This window comes from Periplaneta americana, chromosome 16 (genome assembly GCF_040183065.1).
Source record: "Periplaneta americana isolate PAMFEO1 chromosome 16, P.americana_PAMFEO1_priV1, whole genome shotgun sequence".
Lineage (NCBI taxonomy): Eukaryota > Metazoa > Arthropoda > Insecta > Blattodea > Blattidae > Periplaneta > Periplaneta americana.
The window spans coordinates 30,859,626-30,885,038 of NC_091132.1; the positions used below are offsets into that span (position 1 = coordinate 30,859,626).

General features: G+C 35.3%; 1 protein-coding gene across 1 annotated transcript in view; it reads right to left on the reverse strand.

The window, feature by feature from the left end:
* Dop2R (dopamine D2-like receptor) overlaps positions 1-24,955 on the reverse strand; it is a 52,229-nt gene extending 27,274 nt beyond the window's left edge. Inside the window, exons 1-4 of the mRNA XM_069849701.1 lie at positions 24,902-24,955; positions 24,489-24,772; positions 21,659-21,805; positions 10,182-10,434 (exon numbers count right to left, since the gene is read on the reverse strand). Of these exons, the coding sequence (XP_069705802.1) occupies positions 10,182-10,434; positions 21,659-21,805; positions 24,489-24,772; positions 24,902-24,955 (738 nt within the window). The remainder of the gene's footprint in view (positions 1-10,181; positions 10,435-21,658; positions 21,806-24,488; positions 24,773-24,901) is intronic.
* Between the last annotated feature and the right edge of the window lie 458 nt (positions 24,956-25,413).

Here is a 25,413-nt window from a genome sequence, read left to right on the forward strand (position 1 = left end):
ATAGGATGACTTGTCTTCCTAAATAGGCCATAAATAACAAACATTCCAGCTCTTTGGCAGGCAGAAACCCACACTATTCTCTCCTCTTATGTCTTAGTTTATGACGTAAGCGATGGTGTTGTGCTATTGTACTTCGTGTAGTGAATCTGGGCCAATGTTGTTATGTATTTCGGGAAAATATAAACAGAAACAAATGTCAGAAATAATGCTGGTGCAGTTAATTCATTGTTAGAGTGTCCTTTTTCGAGAAGAAATAATATTGAAAGAAAGGAAGTTTTAAATAAAGAGAGAGCCGACCGAGATACCTACGACATTGCTGACAATTTTTCTGACAGATAATCTTAAAAGGCGAGTTTCTATTGCATCCTGGTATGGGCAACATAAATGGTTAAGTGGTAATGTGGTGCAAAATAAACTTCTCTGTTGGCCTTGTTTGTTGCTCTCAAAGGAAAAAATAAAAAGAAAAGAAAGAAAGGGGAATTTCAACACATAATATGGGTTTGGGTTGCTTAATCACACTGAAGCAATCACTGAAACTCGCAGCATAACAGAGCTTATTTGGTGAGTGAAATTATTATTTTTCATTACTAGTAATAATAATAGACTAATATTAATAATAATAATACTACAGTAATAATTATATTAATAATATAATAACAATAATAATTAATATCATAAATATTTTCTATCGGAGCACTTAAACTAGTTGCATCTGGCCTCACCGGGGATTTCGATCACCGGCCGCTACTGCCCACACCATTTTCCATTATTATGAGGAAAACAAAATGGTAGCCCATATTTCCAGCTTCTCCTATTCTTTTGTACGTAGTCAATAGTACATGATAGTTTGTAGTTCCTTCTTACTATTTGTAACTCTTGTGCGTTACATTCAAACCGCTGTATCTTCACACCCATTGAAAATTGTATAAATTTTTTATGAACTTGTTTACTTAGAAGAGTCCATACTACCACCCCCTAAAATATTTACCTACTATTCCTTATGAATTACACTGTATGTAAGCTTCGAAATTCTTGGCGAGAACTTTCCCTCTGTATTTATTCATGCAATTCTCTTTTGCGTGGGTTAGGCGCTACAACGTAGCTCACTCAGGTGGCAGTAATTCCATCCCAGTACGATTCTCTGAAATTTGTGGTAGATAAAGCATTTCTATACCGAATACATCAATTTCCGTGTCATTATTACTTTAGCAGTACCACGGCTTCAATACACCGGTACCCGAATGATTTTCGTTATTCAAATAAACGTTAAATAAAATATTACTAACTAGCTGTACCCGTGCGCTCCGCTGCACCTGTTAGAAATAAATATAAAGTAATTACATAATTAAAATAGGACGTTTGATCCAGGGAACATTCGTGTTTGGTAGAAGGATAAATCGTTTAATATGTTACTTAATTTAAATTGTATTTAAATAATTTAAATGCGATGATTTGGTCCAGAGAGCACTCAGAAGTTACTGTAATATCATTATAGCATTATCCCCAGCTAGAGAAACATTACTACACTCTCCAATGGTGAAATAATAATTAATTATACAAATCGGTTAATTTTACTTCCGATAGTATTTCATACAAACACGGAAACATTCTCTGTAGGCTATGTTTCATAGCTTTCGATTGTTGTTGTCCAAGGCCCCTTATAGACGTAGTCATTTGTTTTCATTTCATTACAACGCCTTAGATGGCATTGTATTTTAATTTTAAAACTCATATATCTCATTAAATATCAGTCCTATCAAAATTTTGCAGAGAATAAAACTTATCGAAAATCATTTATAAAGAAACGTGTGTTATGCAACATATTTCACAAAAATCAATAATAAGCGAGATATTTCGATTTATTTAATTCAGGCCCCTTATAACCCCCCCTTTTAAATAATGGTTTTTGAATGTCATACAGCCTAAAATCTAAGTTACAACGAACTCAATTTATATTCTAATTTTCATATAAATCGGTTCAGCCATTATCGCGTGAAAAGGTAACAAACAGACAGACAGACAGACATGCAGACATACAAACAAAAATTTCAAAAGAGCGATTTTCGTTTTCAGGGTGGTTAATTATATATGTTAGGACCAATTATTTTTGGAAAATCGAAAATTACCAGAAAAATTTCGGCTACAGATTTATTATTAGTATAGATAGGGCCTACAGTTTTTGTACGACAGTAAATTCAGTTACTTGCCTGTAAAAGTCGGAGAGAGTAGTAATGGAAACACTGAAGCAAATTTGAAGAAATAAATAGGCAAAGTCACTCGAAAACTAATCTGCATTTGCACTCAAATGCCTCCAGTTCAGTCGAGTCTTCATTACACGAGTATCTCGGAGACTGTGGTTCGATTCCAAATAGATTTTGTGAGATTGATGCTGTAGGCATGAATTTCTTTCGGCAGATATCGATTTCCCTGCAGAAACATCGTAATATATTTTTAAAATTAATTTCAGATTTCAAATATCTTTTGAATTTAAGGGGAGAGGATGGTATTTTTTGGTGAAAAATGAGTAAATAAAAAAAAAATCTTTAAAATACCCTGTGATATGTGTGGAATGCATAGCATAACATTTTGTGGGTATTTGTGCCCTTATCGGACGTTGAGTCGCCATTTTCAAACTTCCTGCGTTATGGATTTTTAAATCACTCGCCCACTTTTATTGTTGTTTCCGGTATAAATTAAATTTTCAAAAATTTTTTTTTCTTTCAAATACCCTTTGATATGTGTGGAATGCATTGCATAACATTTTGTGGGTATTTGTGCCTTTATCGGATGTTGAGACGTCATTTTTAAACTTCCTGCGCTATGGATTTTGAAATCACACGCCCGCTTTTATCGGTTTCCAGTAACTTCATTTTTTGCTACATTGCCAGACAAAAAGGGATATAATTTCTGAACTATTAAAGATACATGCATGAAATTTAGAACACACATTCTTTAGACTGTTAGAAAACTTTTCTCTGTAACAGAATTTTGTTAATTAATTTCATTTAAAAAATACGTCCGTTTGTTTGCAAGAAAGGAAATCAGAAAATTGTAATTAAAGTTTAATTGTTTATTTTACAAACGTAGGGACTAATATCAAAATTCTGTTACAGACAGTTTGTAGAACATGCTTTTGCAAATACATTTAAAAAAACTGTTTGAATCTATCTTTAAAAACGGTTTAGATATAATTATCGGTTTTAGTACAATCCTGCATTGGGTATATATATTTTTTTTTTAAATTTGGGCCTCCAAATAATTTTTTTTCAAAATATTTTTATTTGATTGAGTTGCCACAGCTATGAGCTCTCTACATACAAAAAATTAATATTTTACACCAAATAGGTAAAAAGTTTTAAAAAATACCATCCTCTCCACTTAAAATTGTCAAGAGAAGGGTTGCAGTATAAACTTGGTATTATCTGACTGCTTTACAGATTGTTTCGGTGAATTTAACAAGAAAGAAATAGAGACCGTAGAGTGAAAAAGCAAAATGGCTGATGACGATAACGTCAGAATCGTTGATCCGGTCCCTAAACTGTCTGGAGATGTAGCAATTTCACTGAACAAAGATGAAGCGTCCAACGAGAAAACTAAGGAAGATATAACTGAAAAGAGAGAATTTGAGAATAAGTCTTTGAAAGAAAATGCGTCTAACGAAAAATCTACAGAGAAGAAAAAAATGAGTAATATATTAGAAGAGAAGCTAAGGGAACTTGTTAGTGATGAAAACATTTTGGAAAAAAAAATCGACAAGGAAGATATATCTGAGCTTAAAATCTCTGACTGTGTTGTCAAAGGAGATAGAAAGTTAAACGACATAAGCGACAGCGCTACTTCTGAAAGGCCACAAGAAAATACTGATTCATGCCACAGAACAATTATCATACAGAGTTGTAAAGTTGACGCTGAAGAAAGTAAATCTTCACTGAATATAGTGTTCTCCTCAGAAAACAATACTGATAAGAACACAACCATTGAAACTGCGGAGACAGAAGACTTAGAGCAGAAAGGAGATTCTGATGTAGCATCTCTTGTTCCTAGTACATCAACAAACGTGGCTGAAACGGAGTCAGTGCCAGAGAAAGTTAAGAAGAAGTCAGCGTTAAAGAAAATGGCAAATTTCCTGACCCTTGGGTTAGCGCGTAACTCGATACCTACTCATAAAAGCCAACGCAAAACGGTTGAGAAAACTGACTCATCTGAGAGTTCGAGTTGCTCTGCTCAAGCAGTCGCCGCAGAGGGCAAGGATGATGCTGATCATCCTTCAGCGTCAGCCACACTGCCACATTTGGAAAGACGTTTGTTTTCTGGGACTCGGTTTAAGTTTGGCTTGATGCCTCCTAAGATAAAATTACGGGATAATGACGAAGAGCAACGTGTGAACTGGCTTGGGACGTATGAGCGTCATCTTTTTCCTGTACACGAACCCCAAACAAATGATCTTACAGTCCCAGAGTCTGATAATAAAGAATCGTCTCCTAAATGTAGCACATCAATACAATCTCAAGAGGAGACATCAAAAGTGTAGTTGTGGTTGGTAGCGTTGTTACATTAATTCTGTCTTGTTACTTGTAAGGTTTTGTGATTTTGAATTTGCTTCATATTTTGAAATAAAAATCTTGGCTTTTAAGAACTAACTGTCATGGAATGATTTTTTCAACAGTAATCTCACTAGAGGTTTTGATTTATCTAGAGAAAATCAAAACTCGAGTGGGATTTAATTTACTATTACACGATTAGAAGGAAGTATATAAAGATTAGAAGTAACGAAGTACTCCAATACAATAAAATATTAATTGACTTACGAAAATACAAAACTGTCTTCAAATTTGTACCATCTCAACATTATAAATATTACTCTAGTAGATGGCAGTAGTATGTTATTATTAGTTATTTTCTTGTTATCAGTTGTGCCAACTATGGAATCTTCATTGAACTCTGTTGAAGGTTACTGATCAAGAAGGCTTTGTTGATTCAGTTCCATATTTTATAAACAGTTGCATTCCACTTCAATTATCCCGATCCCAGTAATCAACGTCACTTGACAGATGATTTTCAATAAATCTTAGTATTAAACAATCTCTGATATGTGACTATTCATAATATCATATTAGCAGAAGCTATAAAAAACATAACCTAAATAATAAAAACGAGTGTTAGAAAAGTTTTAACTAGGGAAGATGAAATAAACAAGAAACGTTTTAATTAACGATGATGAAATAAAAAATAAACATGAATAATTTTAAAAGAAACAATTATTGAAAGTGCAATTTTCATATTTGAATGTTTCAGTGGTTGGTGGTTCAGTTGATGTTATATTGGACATGTGCGTAAAAGAAGTGAACTCGTTTATGTACATGGTGTATCCCTCAACGTATTCAGGATTTCCGAATGGTGCTCTTCATTTATTTGTAAATAGGGTTTCAGGGAAGATGCATAGCTATGACCAGTGATCTTTATTAATTCTCGTTCTTGAATGCCAATCCGAGTCATATTTGAAAGTGCTGTGCATCGACTGGAGTGGTTTGTAATTTTCTGTTTTTTTTGACGTCCAGACCAGTGCAGTTTGAAATATTGCCAAACAAAGAAACAAATGCTAGGGTAGTGATAAAAATAAACAAATGCTAGGGACGCGATAAAATTAAACAAATGCTAGGGACGCGATAAAATTGTGCGATAAGCAGCCATGATTGGTTGAAAGACGTCCTTTCGTACCGTTTTATTGGTCAAAAGTAGTATGACGTAGTAAAAGTGTAATAGCATAACTTAATGTTTCCCACAATAAATATAGGCTACATACATTTATCAGGCGTTCAGCAGCAATACATTATTTCCTTTCTTCAAAATCGATTGTGCAGGACTCTAGTTAGGACCTTCTTTTCTTTTCAATGAACAGACCAGACATATTTACTTTTCATAATCATGTGCCTTCAAGGGAAGGTTGACTTCGTCGCCTTTCGTGCTCACTACCATGAAATATTTTTTTTAACAGCAACATGGATTTATTATTGAGTAATATTATACATTCAAATTTTATATTATCATAATTTTATCTAAAATCCAATGCACGGTTCTTCTGACAGTACGTGCTTTGTACCCGAAACAAGTCCTCCTTTGAATAATTTCGACGGAAAAATTGTTCCGGGACCGGGCATCGAACCCGGGACCTTTTGTTTAACATAACAACGCTCTACCAACTGAGCTACTCGGGAACTCTACCCGACACCGATCCAATTTTTCCCTCTATATCCACAGACCTCAAAAGTGGGCTGACAACCGTCAAGCAACCAACTTCGAATGCACACTAACTCCGTGTGACTTAAATTGTGGTTGTCTGTTAACGAACAGTGACGTGTATTATGCAAATCAAGATTTCAGGTATAACTCCCTGTAAAGTTGATTTGAATAATTTCGAGGCCCCGGAACAATTTTTCCCTCGAATTGAATTTATTTGAATATTATTTACAATTAACGCTAATTATTATAGTAACAGAACATAAATTTCTGCGACAGTATTGGATTTCCAGCCTCCGTGACGTTTCCCTCGTCTTTCGATTGCATATCCGAGAATAATCGAAAATCTGAACTTTAATAATAATAATAATAATAATAATAATAATAATAATAATAATAATAATAATAATAATAATAATAATAATAATAATAATGATTTATTTTAGCTGGCAGAGTTAAGGCCGTAAGGCCTTCTCTTCCACTCAACCAGCAAAAAGTGTATATACATATGCATGAACTTACAAAGAATCCAACATGACATGCATTAAAGGACTGCTACCAGGTATATATTACTACATTCCGGCATGGTCGAGCATAAAAAAAAATAGAAGGTTTGAAATAAGTTTTAGCATTTTATAGTAGTTTCAAAGTTGAAATTTAGCACTTTGAACGTTTTTGAATGAAGCATTTTTTATGGAAAGTTTAATGGTAGAAATTCAATGTGTTAACTGATGCATCTTCTAGGTTTTCCAGATAAAACTCTTGAAATTAATAAATAAGTAAAGGAACAATATAACAATTACAATGACAGTGTAAATATTAAGAAACATGCCAAAAGATATGGTGTGATTTTATCCAGATCCATCTTATTACTCAATCACAATCGCCCGCTACCACATACAACTTCCGAATGAACTGGCAGATAAGAACAAAGTTAATCAAGTAGGTCATATTCCTGTGCTATCCATAAGTTACTGCAAAAGCTAACGTGGAGGAGTGATCAAACTATTTTAAAAATGTAAGAACGTTTGTGAGACAGAGCCTTTGGATAGATGCCGCCCTCACATAAGCCCGCCATTGGTCCCTATCCTGAGCAAGATTAATCCAGTCTCTATCATCATATCCCATCTCCCTCAAATCCATTTTAATATTATCCTCCCATCGACGTCTCGGCCTTCCCAAAGGTCTTTTTCCCTTCGGCCTCCCAACTAACACTCTATATGCATTTCTGGATTCGCCCATACGTGCTACATGGCCTGCCCATCTCAAATGTCTGGATTTAATGTTCCTAATTATGTCAGGTGAAGAATACAATGCGTGCAGTTCTGTTTGTGTAACTTTCTCCATTCTCCTGTAACTTCATTCCTCTTAACCCCAAATATTTTCCTCAGAACCTTATTCTCAAACACTCTTAACCTATGTTCCTCTCTCAAACTGAGACTCCAAGTTTCACAACCATAAAGAACAACCGGTCATATAACTTTTTTATAAATTCTAACTTTCAGATTTTTTGACAGCAGACTGGATGACAAAAGCTTCTCAACCAAGTAATAACAGGCATTTCCCATATTTATTCTGTGTTTAATTTCCTCCCGAGTATCATTTATATTTGTTACTGTTGCTCCCAGATATTTGAATTTTTCCACCTCTTCAAAAGATAAATTTACAATTTTTATATTTCCATTTCGTACAATAATCTCGTCATGAGACATAATCATATACTTTGCCTTTTCGGGATTTACTTCCAACCTATCTTTTTACTTGCTTCAAGTAAAATTCCCGTGTTTTCCCTAATTGTTTGTGGATTTTCTGCTAATATATTCACGTCATCCGCATAGACAAGCAGCTGATGTAACCCGTTCAATTCCAAACCCTCTCTGTTATCCTGGAATTTCCTAATGGCATACTCTAGAGTAAAGTTAAAAAGTAAATTAATGTGGATTAAAAACCTACACTAATATTATTTAGCATGCTTTTATAATAGTTACTTACGATACTAATGTAACGTTTCATTTTACAATGCGAGATTGGAAATTTGTTAAACGAGGCCGCAGGCCGAGTTTCATAACCAGTCGAGTATTGTAATATAAAGTTACGACATGTGTATCGTACAAAGTTTTATCTGCTTTAATAAAAAATTAATGTAAAAGTGAATATTGTCTAAATGTAACATTTTTATGGCAGACTATACGTATACATTTACTTTTGTAGTTGATCGATTCATGTAGAGGGCCTTGTACGAGAAACATTTGAAGAATGTTATTATTGTTGGTATTGTTACCGTGACTATATAGTCAATATAAATATTACAAATTAATTTATTAATTTCAACAAAATCGCGACAGAGGTATGAAGAGGAATATGAGAAGTCTGAACAATGTCGTAAGGAAAAAAAGATTGGGAATATTTCTGAAAAGGTTATGCTGGCTTATTTTTCAATGAAAAGTGAAAACGAGAAATCGAGTTCTCTATGGACTCATTATACAGGGACATCATTTTATTTTTACTAACATTTCTAATATTAACCTGGATATACCTTTGGATCAACGATTAAGAACCGGAAACACCGTTTGCTACCCCCTTCCACGACTGGAGTTCGATCATACTGGCGTAATATACAAACAAATCACTTTACTAGGTACAGGAGGGAAGAAAAGTAGTTCATAAATTTACGTAAACTAGGAAATATCACGATTTTGAGTACGATAATTTTCATTAGGTTTTTGTTTAATCAAAATACAGTACAGTATTAACAATGAGTGTTTTTACTCACGAACTGAGCTTTCCATGCGGACGTATTCATTATGCAGTGTATATTATATTTCTACAGCACATTAGCGTACAATATAGAGAATGAAGTTAAATTGAAAAATAATCATAATATGAATATTTAAACACATTTTTTAAAATGGTGGCCGTTCATTTCGATACAGGCTTCAGTTCTAATGTGCATATTATCGCACTATAGACTATTGTACGTAATTCCAATTACCAGGTTCGTACTTCGAATCAGTAACTCGTGTTGAAATAATTCTGTACCTACTCTATAAAAGAGACCTTACGTACTGTAAATTCAATCTTCACTTCTGCCCGATTCGAAAAGATAAAATTACTCAGACATGCTATCTACTGTCCGTCCAAGTGGTTACGTCGCAGCGTCGTAGAAAGGGAGGAAATCACGTGACAGTTAAGTACTTCTCGAGGCCCTTTTATTTAAGTTATTTGAAACAATTGTATGGGTATAATATTACGTAGACGTCCAATTCCTAACAGAAATTAATGTTCTCAGAAAAGAGCTAAGACAGCCCAGTCACTAGCATTTACAGAGAGAGAAATAGAAGCAGGTGGGGGAAACCGGTATGCGACGTAGGCAAATGGAAAATGATGCAATATTGAAAGCTCTTTCGTCACTGGAAAACGCGAACATATTTTTGGAACGTACTGTTTACTATGACCGTAAGGCTACTATGACTGTATATGAGGTCTTGGATCTGTGTGGAGGACGGTTGAACTTCATTGGTAGAAGGGGTGGGAGTGAAGTACATTCAAAAACTCAGGTACAATAAAAATTGAAGTAAAAATAAAATGATGTTCCTGTATTATGCTGCGATGTACGATCTCATTGAAGGAAAACGTGGACATCAGTAAGTACACACAATTATTAGCTTTTTTTTTAAGGCGGAAAAGTGAATTCTGACAATGTTACCATTAACAATATTGTGACAATAACAAATAAAGGTTTAGGCTACTTTACGACACCCAGTGCGGTAAAGTTGGTCATTACAATACTCGTTTCAATGTTAATATGTTGCACTTTACGTTATCAAAGCGTATAAAAAATTACTTATTTAAGCATTTAGCGTGATTGTGAAAATCTACCATCTCTAACCAAATTATGTCATAGAAATTCTCAGAGGGTTCGTGATAGTAGTAGATGCACTCACCTTAAAAATGTTGTAATAGAGGAACACCATGATGATGCAGGGTATGTAGAAAGAGGAAAGGGACGAGTAGATGATGAAGTCGCTGTTGTAGAAGAGGCAGAGGTCAGGCAGACGGTCCGGCGTGTTGTTGAGCCCCAGCACGATTGGGCTGCCGATGGCCGCAGAGATGACCCACACCAGTGCGATGGTCAGCCACACGCGCCTGTTGTTCTTGTGCTTCGCGTACTTTATAGGCTGCGTCACGGCGATATACCTGTTAAGCAGAGAATTCAGTCAGGTTACTTTTGTTTCTTATTGACTATTTCGGTTATATGACGTCATTCCACTTTCGACCAATGAAGTGTAATGAAATTTTGAATTCCAACCAATCACAGTCAGACTTTGCGATAATTTTTGCACCTAGATTTATCGCTATCAATTTATCGCATGGTCGTTCTTTAGTTTAGTCGTTGTCGCCAAGTGTTTCCCCCTAAACTGATGATCATGAATACATTAAGATGCAACTACTCGGTTAAACTTTTCTTTCAACTTTAAAGCAATGAATGCAAGATTGATATTTAATATTAATTAATATATTTACGCAGTGAAGACCATGTTCAAAACGGCGCACCATGTAGACACAAAATCTTTATGCATCTTAATTGAACGTACCTTTTAAACTTGATTCTTTCAATATTCTTCCCAGATTGCACGCATACGCGATTGGAATATTGAACTATGTAGATGCAGCTTCAGTTCCGTTACACACTACAGCGAGAATGCGTTTGTCGAGCTATAAAAAATGCTTTCTTGTAGCACTCATTATAAGTAACGGTCGAAACAAGGCACAGCTGACATTGGCCCTACTTCCACAGGCAGGCCTAACGTAACCTATAAAATTGTAGCCCATAACATTTGTATTGAAATTAAACAATTAATAGACGTTCAAATTTATGTAACATCATCGCATATCAAACTCAAAGACCTTGCATAGTAATAATGTCTTTGATCAAACTGCCTTTCGTATGGCGTAATAAAATTCGTGTTTTAATTAGGCCTATCTATACAGAGATGGCTTCACTGTGTAGCAACATGTCTCGCTGTGAATACATAAGCATTGGTTGGTATATAGCTGTCCCCACTGTTACAGTTAAATTAAATTATGATTTCAGCAGATAATGAAAATGTATTTGTTATAATAATAAGAGAAAAGTGCAGTACATGTAATTAACATTGTTAAACCTGTATTTCGCTTTTCGTAATTGCCATTACTGAATAATAACATCGAATTCCTTTATTGCAATAATCGATATTCATCTACGAGTATTTCAACTTCACAATGTCTGAATAGGTTAAGTATTAGTTAATATACAATTATTAACATTTTGTGATCGAATTTTAGGGATATATTATTTAAATTTTTATTTTATTCACGAAATAGTCCTAATAAGTGTCACTCGAGGTCTGAGATTTCCCAGATAAATCCACTCGCTTCGCTCGCAGATTTATCGGTAGATCTCAGGCCTCTCGTGACATTACTACAGACAATTTATGCATACAGAAGATACGGCCGCTTTTGGCCAATCACCTAAAATGTTTGATCATGAAAGGAAGTATGTATAAAGGCTCGTCTCCATTATTAAACATTTAACAACAACATGTTAAATGTTAAACTGCTTACCGTTAACATTAACATCTCAACATGTTAATTGAACATGTTAATGCTAATTTCATTTAACACTTTGTCCACACTGTCAAACATGTTAAACTTGACTTTTTTTGCGTAGTCCACCATAAATAGTCTACGAGATTTTAATATAGATAGTGTCTTATTTTCAAACCTTGGACAATGGACTCAAATTCTGATTTTACTTTTGTAATTGCCTCCATTGCTTGTTACAAGGCCTTGAAAAGGAAGAAAATGAGACTGCAGGTGAGGCACTATCTTAGTAAAAGCAGTGGCGTAGCGTCAATGTAAGCTAAAAAGCTTAGCTTCCCCAGTTAATAATAATTTCATAATAAACCTGCAGTTTATGGAGAAAATTATTTATTAATTTTAATAGAATTTATATTTACGCGTTAAATATTGTGATGCGGCAGCTCAGGATGATTTGTGATGCAGCAGTAAACAAGAAGCCTGCACATACCAGCTTCCAAAGCAGACTGGTTTCTTCTGTGTAATCCACCCCGCAGATTTTCCATCCCTTTCTAACTAAACTACCCTAGTCGCAAGGCTCGCAAGAAGCTAGCTTTAACATTTAAAATAAGTAGTTTCCGAGTTATCCCTTTTCGTCAGTTGTGTTCAGTTGAAGTGTTAGTGTGCATTGTGGCTGATATAATAAATAATGAGCGAAATAACAGTTCCTGACACTAATTTACTTGAATTTTTAGGGCAATTCTATTATCAAGACTGATTTACGAACAAAAGTGTGATCTAAAAAAACAAATGACCGACTCCCTTGCTGTCAATGAAGGACACAACCAAAAGGCAGACGCATACTTACGTAATGATACTAATATTGTGATTTCTCTAAGTATGACAGGGAGTGAGCTAATGTTATACGTATACTTGTTTATTTGTTAAGAGATATGTGTAAACCGTGAATCATATTTTACTACGTACCATTTGAGGTCATGCCTTATTGGTGTTACTTACGAGGTCCCAACCAATCTTCGACTGCCGACTTGACATTGACTACTATTTATTTTGAGACTGTATTTTTGTAATACGTTTTTTCATATTGCATGAAAGACAACTTGAGTTAGCTTCCCCTGCTCAAAATTTCATGCTACGCCACTGAGTAAAAGACATTATGCAGAGACATTTTAAACGAGCTTAAAGTTGAAGATCGATTTGGATTCAAAAACTTGCTGAGAATGTCAGAACACGATTTTAATATAGTGCTGCAAAAATACTTCCTGTTTCATCAAAGAAAGACACACTTTAAGAGCAGCCATTTCATCTCAATTGAAAAAATTACAGCGCGATTGATTGACTATCATAGGATCTACGACATGATAAATGTTAAAGGAGCGGGTAATATCGTATACTTATTCTTTCCGAAGTTTTACGAAGTTAACATACATCACCAAATACGACCATTACTGACGTCAACATACCATTAACGTTTAGCGTACGACAAGAGTGCGAAAACTCTCTCGAGAACAATTAACAATGATTCAAGTTCTCTAAAACAGTCGGCCTTCTTTGTTTTGTCTCTGTATTCTTTTGCAGACACTACAAACAAGGCCTTTCCATCAGTGCATTAATTTTATATTAACGTATTTTCTTTCGTCCACTTCATTACTTCGAACAACTTACAGCCAACATGTTGTTGTTAAATGTTTAATAGTGGAGACGAGCCTTAAGGGTTCATACCAGAGTTTAAGCCACAATCGCATTTATCGCATTTTGCTACTCGACTTCTAAAAATGCAACATTTCAATGTTGTTAGCTTTTTAAAGCGAAAAAATGAATTGTGAAAATGTTACCATTAATGTGCATAACAAATAAAGTTTTCACTTTACGACACTTAGTGCGGTAAAGTTGGCCATTACAATACCTACTCGTTTCAATGTTATGTTTAAACACAGAACTTCAGAAACGAAAATGGTAATGCAGAAAATGAAATCAGAGATGTGTATGAACTAATCTGAATTTAAATGCAATGCTAATGGCATGGGCAATGTTCAAAAAGATATTGAGCAATAGATGTTCAGGAACTGATTTCAAAGTGTTGATGCAATTCGTGTAAATTATGTGAACAATTTCTTCTAATTGATGTATATAATTCCGTCGCATACTGTAGGTAAATTGTGAGCGAGAATTTAGTTCCATGAATCTTCTAAAAGCTAGAATTAGAAACTGCTATTCAGTAAAAATAAGTTAGCACTCTGCTAACAATATATCTTGAAGGGCCTACTAGTAAAGAATTTCAGTGTTTAGAGTGCTCATAAAATAACGTATTTTAATGTGATGCAAATTCAGCAGTAATTGATTCTAAACATACCTACGTCTAATGATTTACTTACATAAGTAGCCTATATCTAGAGTGTGATAAGATAGATTGAAAGTAATAAAACTTCAAGGAACAAAATACGTAACTTTTTGTTTCTGCATACTTTATTAATTTTATTTTTATGCACAATTATTAATAATATTGTACAAGCATTTCGTATTTAGCACAAATATAATATTTCATTTGTGCATTTTTGCGACAATTATTTATTTTCCAGCTTAAACCCTGGTTCATACATGATTAGAATAATATTCTCGTGCAGCAATCCATTGTATGTACGCAGAGTGCGAATAGTTCAACAAGTAAACAGCTGTTATCTGAGATCGATGCCCAAGGTACGTTACATAGTGATTCTACAGATGGCAGAGGAAAATGGATCCACCAGGAATCTTCAAGGAGGGAATCAAGTGCGTCAACAGAGGGAAGCTGCCAGAACCGGGACCTTCGACAGCAGATGGTTTTCTAGAACAGGTGTCATTTAGGAAAAATAACTTAGTAAGGGAATTAAACGAAGAAAAAACCGGAAAGGTAGATGATGTATTTATGAAGATTAGAAAGTAATTTTATTCAATGTGTAAATTGTGATGAAGGGAATAACAATTGGTGAAAGTGTGATAAATTTTAATTGGCTAAAAAGTAACCTGAAATGATTATGTTACTAGGAGATGGGGACAAATGAAATAATCGAAAGAGTGGTAAAATGGTGCGAGCAGTGGAAAAGGATGTAATGTGGTCGAAAAAATCAAAAGTATGGAAATGTATGTGAAAGTGTTATTATTAGAAATATGTGACGGAACTGTACTAGAGATTAGGGTGTATCCATAATATTAAACGATCGACTTGCAAAAAAAAAAAATAGTGATTAAGACTAATGTGTGTCAATAAGATGTCGCAGATGCTGATTGAAAAATGGAGAAAATTAGTCTGTTATTACGCGGTTACTAATAAAGGGACAATGCTGTAATATCAGTAATAACAAAGTTCTAGTTCTAGTAGTCAAACTATAGTTACGGCGAGTACCCAAAGGGTAGATGCATCAGGACGTCAATAATATGTATAGCTTTGACAACAGTATGTAATATTGTATATTATATGAGCCGTTCAGAGCAGAAGTGGTGCAAGTCAAAAATGGATAATGAGGGTTAAAGTAAACATTCTGTAAAATACAGCGCAAAGTAGCAACTAATATTAAATTTATTTAAACTATTAATAGTCAGTGGATAGCAAGAAGGCCATATTAATTGCTATTTTGCGCTGTATTTTACAAACTTTTCACTGATATATTAAATTTATTTAAACTATTAGTAGTCAGTGGATAGCAAGAAGGCCATATTAATTGCTATTTTGCGCTGTATTTTACAAACTTTTCACTGATATATTAAATTTATTTAAACTATTAGTAGTCAGTGGATAGCAAGAAGGCCATATTAATTGCTATTTTGCGCTGTATTTTACAAAATTTTCACTTTAAATCTCATTACAGAATCTTGACTTACACCACTTTTGCTCTGAACGGCTCATATATATATATATATATATATATATATATATATGTATAATATTCTCGTACCAACATAACAAAAATTCTCCTGTTTCGCAAAAAATTATCGTATTCCTAATAATAATAATAATAATAATAATAATAATAATAATAATAATAATAATAATAATAATGCTTTTAAGGAACTCAGAGGTAAACTGCCGCCTTCACATAAGCCCACCATCGATCTTCCGACACGATGCGAATATAAGGGGAAGCGGAAGGCTCGTCACCGGAACTCTCGTCATTGTAGGTTACCACCTAGTTACTGAAATTTTGTCACCCGGTGTTTTGGTCACTTCGACTTTTTGGTCACCCGATATTTTGGTCACTAGTACACATTTTCTTAAAAATAATTTATTTTAAGAAGTAAATTATCCATAGATACGCTGTATAAAATGTTATGTGATTAATGTTTCAAAATTCCCACACTTCATAAAATGGTACATGATTTTATGTTTCAAAATTGCCACCCAAATTGTGTCCGATGGCTCTGAGGTACGTAAGAACATCACCATCTTCTTTATAATTAGGATATCGTTCTGTGATCCTACTAATCCTTCTATCTAAATCCTAAATTTGTCCAATAAAACATTAATAAATTATTAAATGTAATCGGTGACAAGAACGCCAGTGACTAAAATGTAATCAGTGGCCAGAACGCCGGTGACTAAAATATAATAGGTGACAAGGAGGTATAATGACGACATCTCCGGTGACGAGAATTCCTAGACCCAAATATAACAAATAATCCGTGGCGCTACAGCCCAAGAAGGGCCAAGACCAACCAGCCGGCTGCTGGCCTCACGGCCACATGCCGAAGCAGTGGTGGACGATCATCCAACCAGAATGGAGGTATCGTGTGGTTAGCACGATGATCCTCCCAGCCGATATAACTGGTTTGCGTAACCGTATTTCGCTACCTATCGTAGCTCTCCAAGTACATCACGATGCTGGATGGGCACTGGTCCCATATACTGGCCGAAATTTCATGAGAAAATTTCTTCTCTCATGAGGATCCGAACCAGCGCGCATTCCGTAACGCGAGTCCCAGCCAGGATGCCTTAGACCACGACGTCACGGCGAGGGACAGATCCGAATATAAGCCCCTCCAAAATTTAAAGGCAAAAGTTTGGTAAAAATGGGGATCTTGTTTTAGAGTAAATACGGTAGGCCTATTATTATTATTATTATTATTATTATTATTATTACTATACTTTTTGGTAGTCGGATAGCATATATCATCCCCTTTAGAATGATGTGTCTGAAGATAGGGGGTGCAATTTGAAGTTTAAAAGTGGAGGTGAAGAGTAAGACAGAAAATTCAATCAGCAGTGGTTTTGAACTTTCCCCTCGGAAACTAAATCGCTTGTTTTTCCTCAAAATCGTGTCCCCTGCACATGTAAAATTATTCAAGTTGGGAAATTTTGAAATGAACACGCGGTATAAAAAAGAGATTGCGGTAGAAATGAATTGGTCGTAATTGATGGTTTGAATTGGGAATAAATGGCACAGATTTGAAGTTTCACTTTGCCGCTGGAAAATCGATTCTTAATCGAGTGAATAAAAATCTGAACTGAGAGATTCGCGAGCGAGTGCACGCTCAAATTCACTGCCACATAAAGCAAACACGAGATTGGAGCACCCGCTGTTAGCTCAGCATTTAGCCCAGATTTCCATCATTAGCGCCTTCATTTTCTTCCAGTCAAGCTTCATCATTTCACCACCAGAGTAAGTCGGATTACCTTGTGTAATGTGAGGCTGCATACGCTCCAGGCAATGAGGCCCAATAATTCCTTCTGCTCGAATGCGATTATTTACAGTCACGAGTCTCACATGCAGATTTTTCACTTGTGGTGCCACGCTGGAAGCCTAACTTCTGTGTTAAATTACATGTACCTCCGAATCAGCTTATTTAATACCCTGAGGGCGAAGCCTAATCATTTTCCCCCTATTACTACATATGCTAGTGAATTATAGTAATTTTCTAGATGTCAGGTTCAATTTTCTTTTACCTACTTCGTTTCAAATTTCGAGTACTACAACTGGCAGTTATTTTCGAACTATAATGTTGGCAGCAATAATTTTGGTTTGCATTAGAAGGAATCTAAATGGAAGTAACTAAATAAGCTTGTGAAATTTGAACGTTCTAAGTTCATTCATTCATTTAGTGTTCTGCCCAAGAACAGGTCTTTCACTGCAAACCCAGCTTTCTCCAATCTTTCCTATTTTCTGCCTTCCTCTTTGTATCCTCATGTGATCCATTTATCTTAATGTCGTCTATCATCTGATATCTTCTGCCCCGAACTCTTCTCCCGTTCACCATTCCTTCCAGTGCATCTTTCAGTAGGCAGTTTCTTCTCAGCCAGTGACACAACTAATTCCTTTTTCTCTTCCTGAGCAATTTCAGCATCATTCTTTCTTCACCCACTCTTTCCAACACAATTTCATTTCTTATTTATTCTGTTGTCCACTTCACACGTTACATTCTTCTCCATATCCACATTTCAAATGCTTCTAGTCGCTTTTCTTCACTTCGTCGTAATGTCCACATTTCTGCCCCATACAATGCCACATTCCATACAAAGCGCTTCACTGACCTTTTCTTTAGTTCTTTTTCAGAGATCCGCAGAAGATGCTCCTTTTTATATTAAAAGCTTTCTTGGCCATTGTTATCCTTCTTTTCACTTCCTGGCAGCAGCTCGTATTACTGGGTATAGTACACCCCAAGTATTTGAAGCTGTCCGCTTGCTCTACTGCCTCATTTAGAATTCGCAAGCTTATCTTCTATATTTTTCTCCCTATAACCATGGTCTTAGTCTTTTTTACATTTATCTTCATCCCATGCTGCTCACAGCTGTCATTCAGCTCCAGTGGCATATGCTTTAGAATCATCTTCTCTTCTGCTAACAACGCCACATCATCAGCAAATCTTATGCAATTTATTCTTCTTCCTCTTACTATCACTTCTCCCATGTTCTGAAAACAGTTCTTTACTAAATTCTCCAAGTAGATGTTGAACAGGGTAGGTGATAAACGTTCTACGTATGTAAATTAAATGGATGGAATTCAGTGTTGCACAAGTTGGCTCAAACTTTTCTACAACAGAAATTTTATATCTCAATGATGCTAATAGTTCTGACTCAATATTAAGAATAGCTATAGCATAATCAGCCCTATTAATTTTTTAACGTAAATGGTTCGTAACTCACTCACCGCAAACAAGGAAATGCGCTCTTCCTTCACAAGAGCTATTATTCCTGAATTCAAGTGAAGGGGATTTCAGGCGATAATGAGGGCCTACATTTCCCCTCTTATAGATCATTTCGCCAGTGCTCGAGCGTATAATCATGTCGGCAATCGTTTATCCTCTGTACAAACCTAGACGTTATAGAACACTCTTGAAAAGTAAAACTAAGAATATAGGTATAGAAGTCCCTGTCTTGGACCGCGAACCAGTCCGGAAGGAAGATATAATTTTTATGCACAGTAATAAATTCCGTACTAGATTATTGTGATAATTTCCTAAAGAGAGATAGCAAGTATGCAAAGTTTTGCGGGCTGTTGTGAAAGTCTGAAAGGTTATCATTAGGCTACTAAGCAACTTTGCCACATTATGGATTTTATTTGTACGAAAAAATACAAATGTATCGTTAATGGTAGACGTTACTTAAATTTTGAGGTGGTAATAATAAATTTATTATGATCTCTCATTGGTATGGAGCAAAACAATAAGTTTCAATCCTTCTAAACTTACATAGGGAATTAAAATTGTCATAAGAAATTCATGTATAAAAACTGGAAGTGCAATTGCATTTAGCTGGCCATGTGTAATAAATTAATGGACTTCATGCATAAGATTTGCTAATTTTATGGCGTTTCTAGCAGAAGAGGAGACGATACTAAGGGATATGCAACAGGAGCTAAATGACAGCCGTGAGTAGTATGGGATGAAGATAAATTCAAACAAGAAGAAGACCATGGTCATAGGAAGAAAAATAAAGAAAATAAACTTGCGAATACTAAATGAGGCAGTAGAGCAAGTGGACAGCTTCAAATACTTAAGAGTGTACTATAAGCAGTAATATGAGCTGCTGCCAGGAAGTCAAAAGGAGAATAACAATAGCAAAGGAAGTTTTTAATACAAAAAGGAGCATCTTATGCGTAGCTCTAGAAAAAGAATTAACGAAGAGATTAATGATTTATTTTAGCTGGCAGAGTTAAGGCCGTAAGGCCTTCTCTTCCACTCAACCAGCAAAAAGTGTATATACATATGCATGAACTTACAAAGAATCCAACAATTTGATTGAGATGAGATTAGTGAAGTGCTTTGTGTTGCATTGTATGGGGACGAAGTGAAGACAAACGACTAGAAGCATATGAAATGTGGATATGGAGAAGAATAGAGCGTGTGAAGTGGACAGACAGAATAAGAAATTTAACTATGTTGGAAAGAGTGGGTGAAGAAAGAATGACGTTGAAACTGATCACGAAGAGGAAAAGGAATTGGTTGGGTCACTGGCTGAGAAGAAACTGCCTACTGAAGGATACATTGCAAGGAATGGTTAACGAGAGAAGAGTTCGGGGCAGAAGAAGATATCAGATGATAGACGATATTAAGATATATGGATCATATGCGGAGACTAAGAGGAAGGCAGAAAATGGGAAAAATTGGAGAATGCTGGGTTTGCAGTGAAAGACTTGCCCTGGGGCAAAACACTTATGTATGTGTGTATGTACAAAAGAAGGATCTACTAATTATTGCTAACTTATACATAATCCTTTGACAATATGTTATGACGATTCAGGTTAGGTGATTCAAAATAATTATATCATGATGTTAATATTATAATTTCAATTCTGTAATCATATTAAAGATTGTTTTTGTCATTAGGTTACTTTTTTCACAAAGATACAAATAAACAACAATTTGAGCTGTATATTAAGTTTACAAAGTCTGATCGTATTGTAGGATGGAGTTCTTCTACTAGGAAAGAATGCAGCAAACTGGCTCTTATCTTTTTCAACGAATTGTTTCCATTCAGTTTGAATAAATAAAATATTTTCTTCTCTTAGTATAATAATCTATTGTTTCAATATTAATATCATAAAACAGAATTTTATTTGGCAATAATCAGTAGACAGTCTTCTTTTCTACAAGGCCTACTAATTTACTTCTCCTGACCAGCTACATGAAATTCCACTTTCAGTTTTTATACATGAATTTCTTACGGCGATGTCAATTCCCTATGTACTATATTCGCAGTCTAGTACATACAATCACGAAGCTTGAGGTGATTTTTTGCATTTCTCGCGATACAATGCTCCAAGCGGTTAGCAACTGAGAGTACTAGGAACAATAGACTGTGCTATAGTAGCGATCCTAGTGGCTAGCAACTAAAATTCAACTGTCATTGGATGCATATTCCCTACGTATTGAGCTTCGTGACTGTATGTACTGCTAGCATCAGGGACTGTCGAAATAAAACTCAATCCAAACGCAAACTTACTAGGCACTTGGTCAGTAATTGAGACTCGTTCAGACATGGTTTCTTGTAAATAGTTCTCTTAATTTATAACAAAATATTTCAATATCCAGTAATTTCATCACTGTAGAATTTTGTTATTCTAGGTTTAATTTGTAATTCAGTAAATACAAAAATATTTTTTGTTCTTAACTTCTATGGTAAAATGTCTAGCTTTTATTAATCAGGTAATCTTGTCGTACTTTAATTTTTATTGTAATTGTAATTGTAAATTTAATATTAATTGTAATTCTATTCTTCATATTATAGTTGTAATCCCCTGGTAGAGGGGCAGAGAAGGCCTGACGGCCTTATCTCTACCAGGTTAAATAAATAAATAAATACTAATACTAAATACTATGCACTAGACTATGCTATAGTTTCAAATGAACATGGTGTATCTTAGCAGCTTACCTGTCTATACTGATGGCAACGAGATTGAAGATGGAGGATGTACTACAAGTGACGTCCATCGCTATGTAGAAATCGCAGACGAAACCTGGCAAACCCCAAGTTCCATTTACCTGTAACGAAAAAAGAAGTTTTAAAGAACCTTGTCTCCTATCATATTTCACTATTTCTACATATTTAAGTTTAATTTACCTGACAAACACCATAAAGACAAAATAAAAGTAGAATATAGTGCTGCTGTATATTTTAACCTCCCCACAAGACAGAAGTCAGTCGCCGGCATTTCTTGACTCACGAGTCTCGATAATACACAAGCAAGACGGAAGGGTAAGGCATTTTTTCATTTCATTTATTATATTCCATAGATCTTACATTAGCAATGAAGCTTTAAGGTGTGGAACAAGTCAAAATTTTACAAGATTACAATTACAAATGTTATACAATTTTTAAAATTTTGCAATTTTATACAATTTTCTACAACTTTTTACAATTTTTTGACGAAATGTAGTGAGGATGAGGTGAGGCCAGACGATTCGCCAAAAGATTACCTGGCATTTGCCTTATGGTTGAGGAAAAGCTCGGAAAAACCCAACCAGGTAATCAGACCAAACGGGGGTGAAATGAGGTGAGACCGAGGATTCGCCATAGACCACCATGATCTTCCTCCCTCCCCTTAGCCATGACTTGTTCATTAAAAAGTACGCAGTGTTCAAGTAAACACGACGTTTTTTTGACATACGCAGTGAGAGCTGATTTCATAAAATAAGATGTATGATTTTATCACAGATGACAGAATTTATTACCGTATTTATTTGAGGTATATGTGGAACAATTAGACGGAGCTTAGGAAAAAGAACAACGAAAGAAACACAGTTAAAACTCTACAAAACAGTAGCCCTTCCAGTACTACTTTACGGAGCAGAGACATGGACCTTAACAGAAAGGGACAAAAGACGACTAGAAGCCTCAGAAATGAAATTCCTACAGTAAGATCAGTGGCGGGATATTTTTTATTATAACACAAGAGGAATGAAGATATCAGAAAAGAATTAGGGATAGAGGGAATAACACAAAGGTTAACAAATCAACGTAATAGGTGGATGGAACATCTAGAAAGGATGGAGGATCACCGAATTCCCAAGAAAGCTTTCCAGTATGCTCCAATAGGAAGGAGAAGTGTTGGTCGTCCTAGGTTTCGTTGGAGAGAACAATTCTAACGGAGACGGAACGGGCTTACCGGCTCAACCCGTAATGTTGATGATGATGGTGATTTATTTGAAAAATGTATATGATATTTCTGCAACTCTTCTGTTTCAAGTTACAAATATTCCTGAATTCATCCATTAATTTTTTTTCTGCCCAAGGATAGGTCTCTCACTGCAAACCCAGCATTATCAAATCTTTCCTATTGCCAGCCTTCCTCTTAGTCTTCGCATACGATCCACGTATTTTAATTCTTGAATTAATGGATTAAAACTGGGTAACAGAATTGGCGTTTCTTATCGATATTCAGAACACCTCAACAATTTAAATCACCGTTTGCACGGGAAAGACGAAAACGTTAATAATATATACTCTTTCGTACGTCTAATAGATGTATGGAAAGTAAATTAATCAGAAAATAGTTTCTAGGCTATCATTTTCTTTGTGTGCAGTCACTCTTGCAACCTCTTGAATGGACTGTAAGTAGATTTTAATAACAAACGATTTAATAATTAAAAAAAAAAACATGTAGATTGATTTTCGATTGTATGAAAATCCGTTTAGCGTGGATATAATGAAAGTGAGGCCATATCTATTCGTACATGCGGAAGACGTAGACCTATTTAATTACTCTTATGTGAAAAGTCAAAGTAAAGACTTGGCTGTACTAGATATTTTCAAAATGCTTAGAAAGTCAAAATGCCTTATTCTTAGATAATTTGCCGCTAATATCACGGCTATTTTTTGTTATACATATGAACAATTTTTTTCCGAAATGAAAGTTGTAAAATCAAAGAGATTTTCGCGTACATCTCGTTACTAAATTAAAATTGGTTACATGCTACATCCAGCTTGTCTCCTAATTTTAATGAGTTAATTACACATCCATCATAATGTTTAAATTATGTACAAAATAACAGAAAGAAGAAATGAAATCAAACATAAATGAAAAAGAAATGAACAAATATGCATTGACATAATGGAACTGTCACATGTTGGAGAAGTTTTAACGAAAATCATTTTGAAATTGTTGTCCTCAAGAACTACTAGTTTCGGTGAAATGTCGAAGCTTATGACCATATCACAGACATATTTTAGCCAATGTAAAACTTGTCAATGATAAAAAAAATATTTTTAAATCGAACAGTGTAGTCTCATTCTATATCAGCGAACTTCTTAGACGTATTCTACGTGGAAACCTACGGCTGTGTCAACGTCATGCGCACAACCCCTGACTTTTTTAAAGCACGTAGGCCTATCTTTTCCCTCCATTCAAAAGTCACACTTCTGCCTAAAAAGTAAACATTATAGTTTACGTTTCCTACTGAAAAATTAAATTAAAATTACCCGAATATTGATGATGTGCTACATGTAAGAAAACTTGACAATATGGGAGACCCATATTTATGTCCAATTTTTTATTCGTTTATCACAAGTAAATGAATTAACATGACAGGATCAAAGTAACATGAACTAATAGTCCAGTATTAGAATTGCTTAAAATTCCACCAACATTCAAATTCAATGTAAGCACCAGCATTTGCTGCACATTTTTCCAGACGTGGCTGAACGTTCTGTACTGCTCTCACAAGTATTTCATTTGGCACCGGCCACACTCCTCTCGTCTGACCATAGAATGTTTCGCAAAAGGCTAGGGTCCTCTTGAATCCATGCTAGTAGAGACTCCGCAAACTCCATTCTGATATCACAGTCCTCACATGACAGAGCTTGCACAAAGTGTGGCTTCCATGGCAGCCAATTCATTTCCTTTAGCAACCGCTGCACGGACCCATAGGATACACCAGATTCCCGCTGGCACTGTCGAATGGATTTCTTAGGACTTCTCTGGAAGGCCTCAGTAGAGGCTGCTTTGGCTTCCTCCGTGATCGCTGTTTTTGGTCGGCCAGCACCCTTCTGTTGCGTAAATTAGCCAGTGCGAATCAAGTTGGCGTGAAGTCTCTTGATGGTCTTGTAGTCCAGCGTCGCGTTTCTTCCTTTCACCATTCTCCACCATCTCTGCACCATAATTGGGGACTCTCACACCTCCATTCGAGAAGCAATTCGTGTTCGATCGTACACAGAAAGTCTTGTGGCCATGGTTAATGTTTTAAGATTTACACTACATTTTTCTGATTACATTAATTTTCTTGAAATTTAGAAATCTTCTCACTATTCGTGAGCTGCCACAAGGGACAAAGAGTACTTAACCATATAAATGTTTACAAGTTCAGTGAACCATTAATTTCGTTTTGACAATGAAACTCCTACAAGTACATAGCTGCAAATACATTTTGTGATTGGTGGAAATATACCTAGTTTTAGAGAGGCAAGTATTACAAAGAAGTAAAGAATGCCAATGAACTTGGTTTCATTTCGAATATAGGTGATGCTTCAGGAGAGCAATTGATCCTTTCAATGCAGCTAAAGTTACAATCGGAATAATAGATGTAGGTATTCCAAGCCTCTTAAACACATCTTTCATGAAGAGAGTAGCGGTAGCCTACCTCTTGCTCCAATCAGAAGTCCAATTACTTCAAACTCTTCTAGCTGGTACT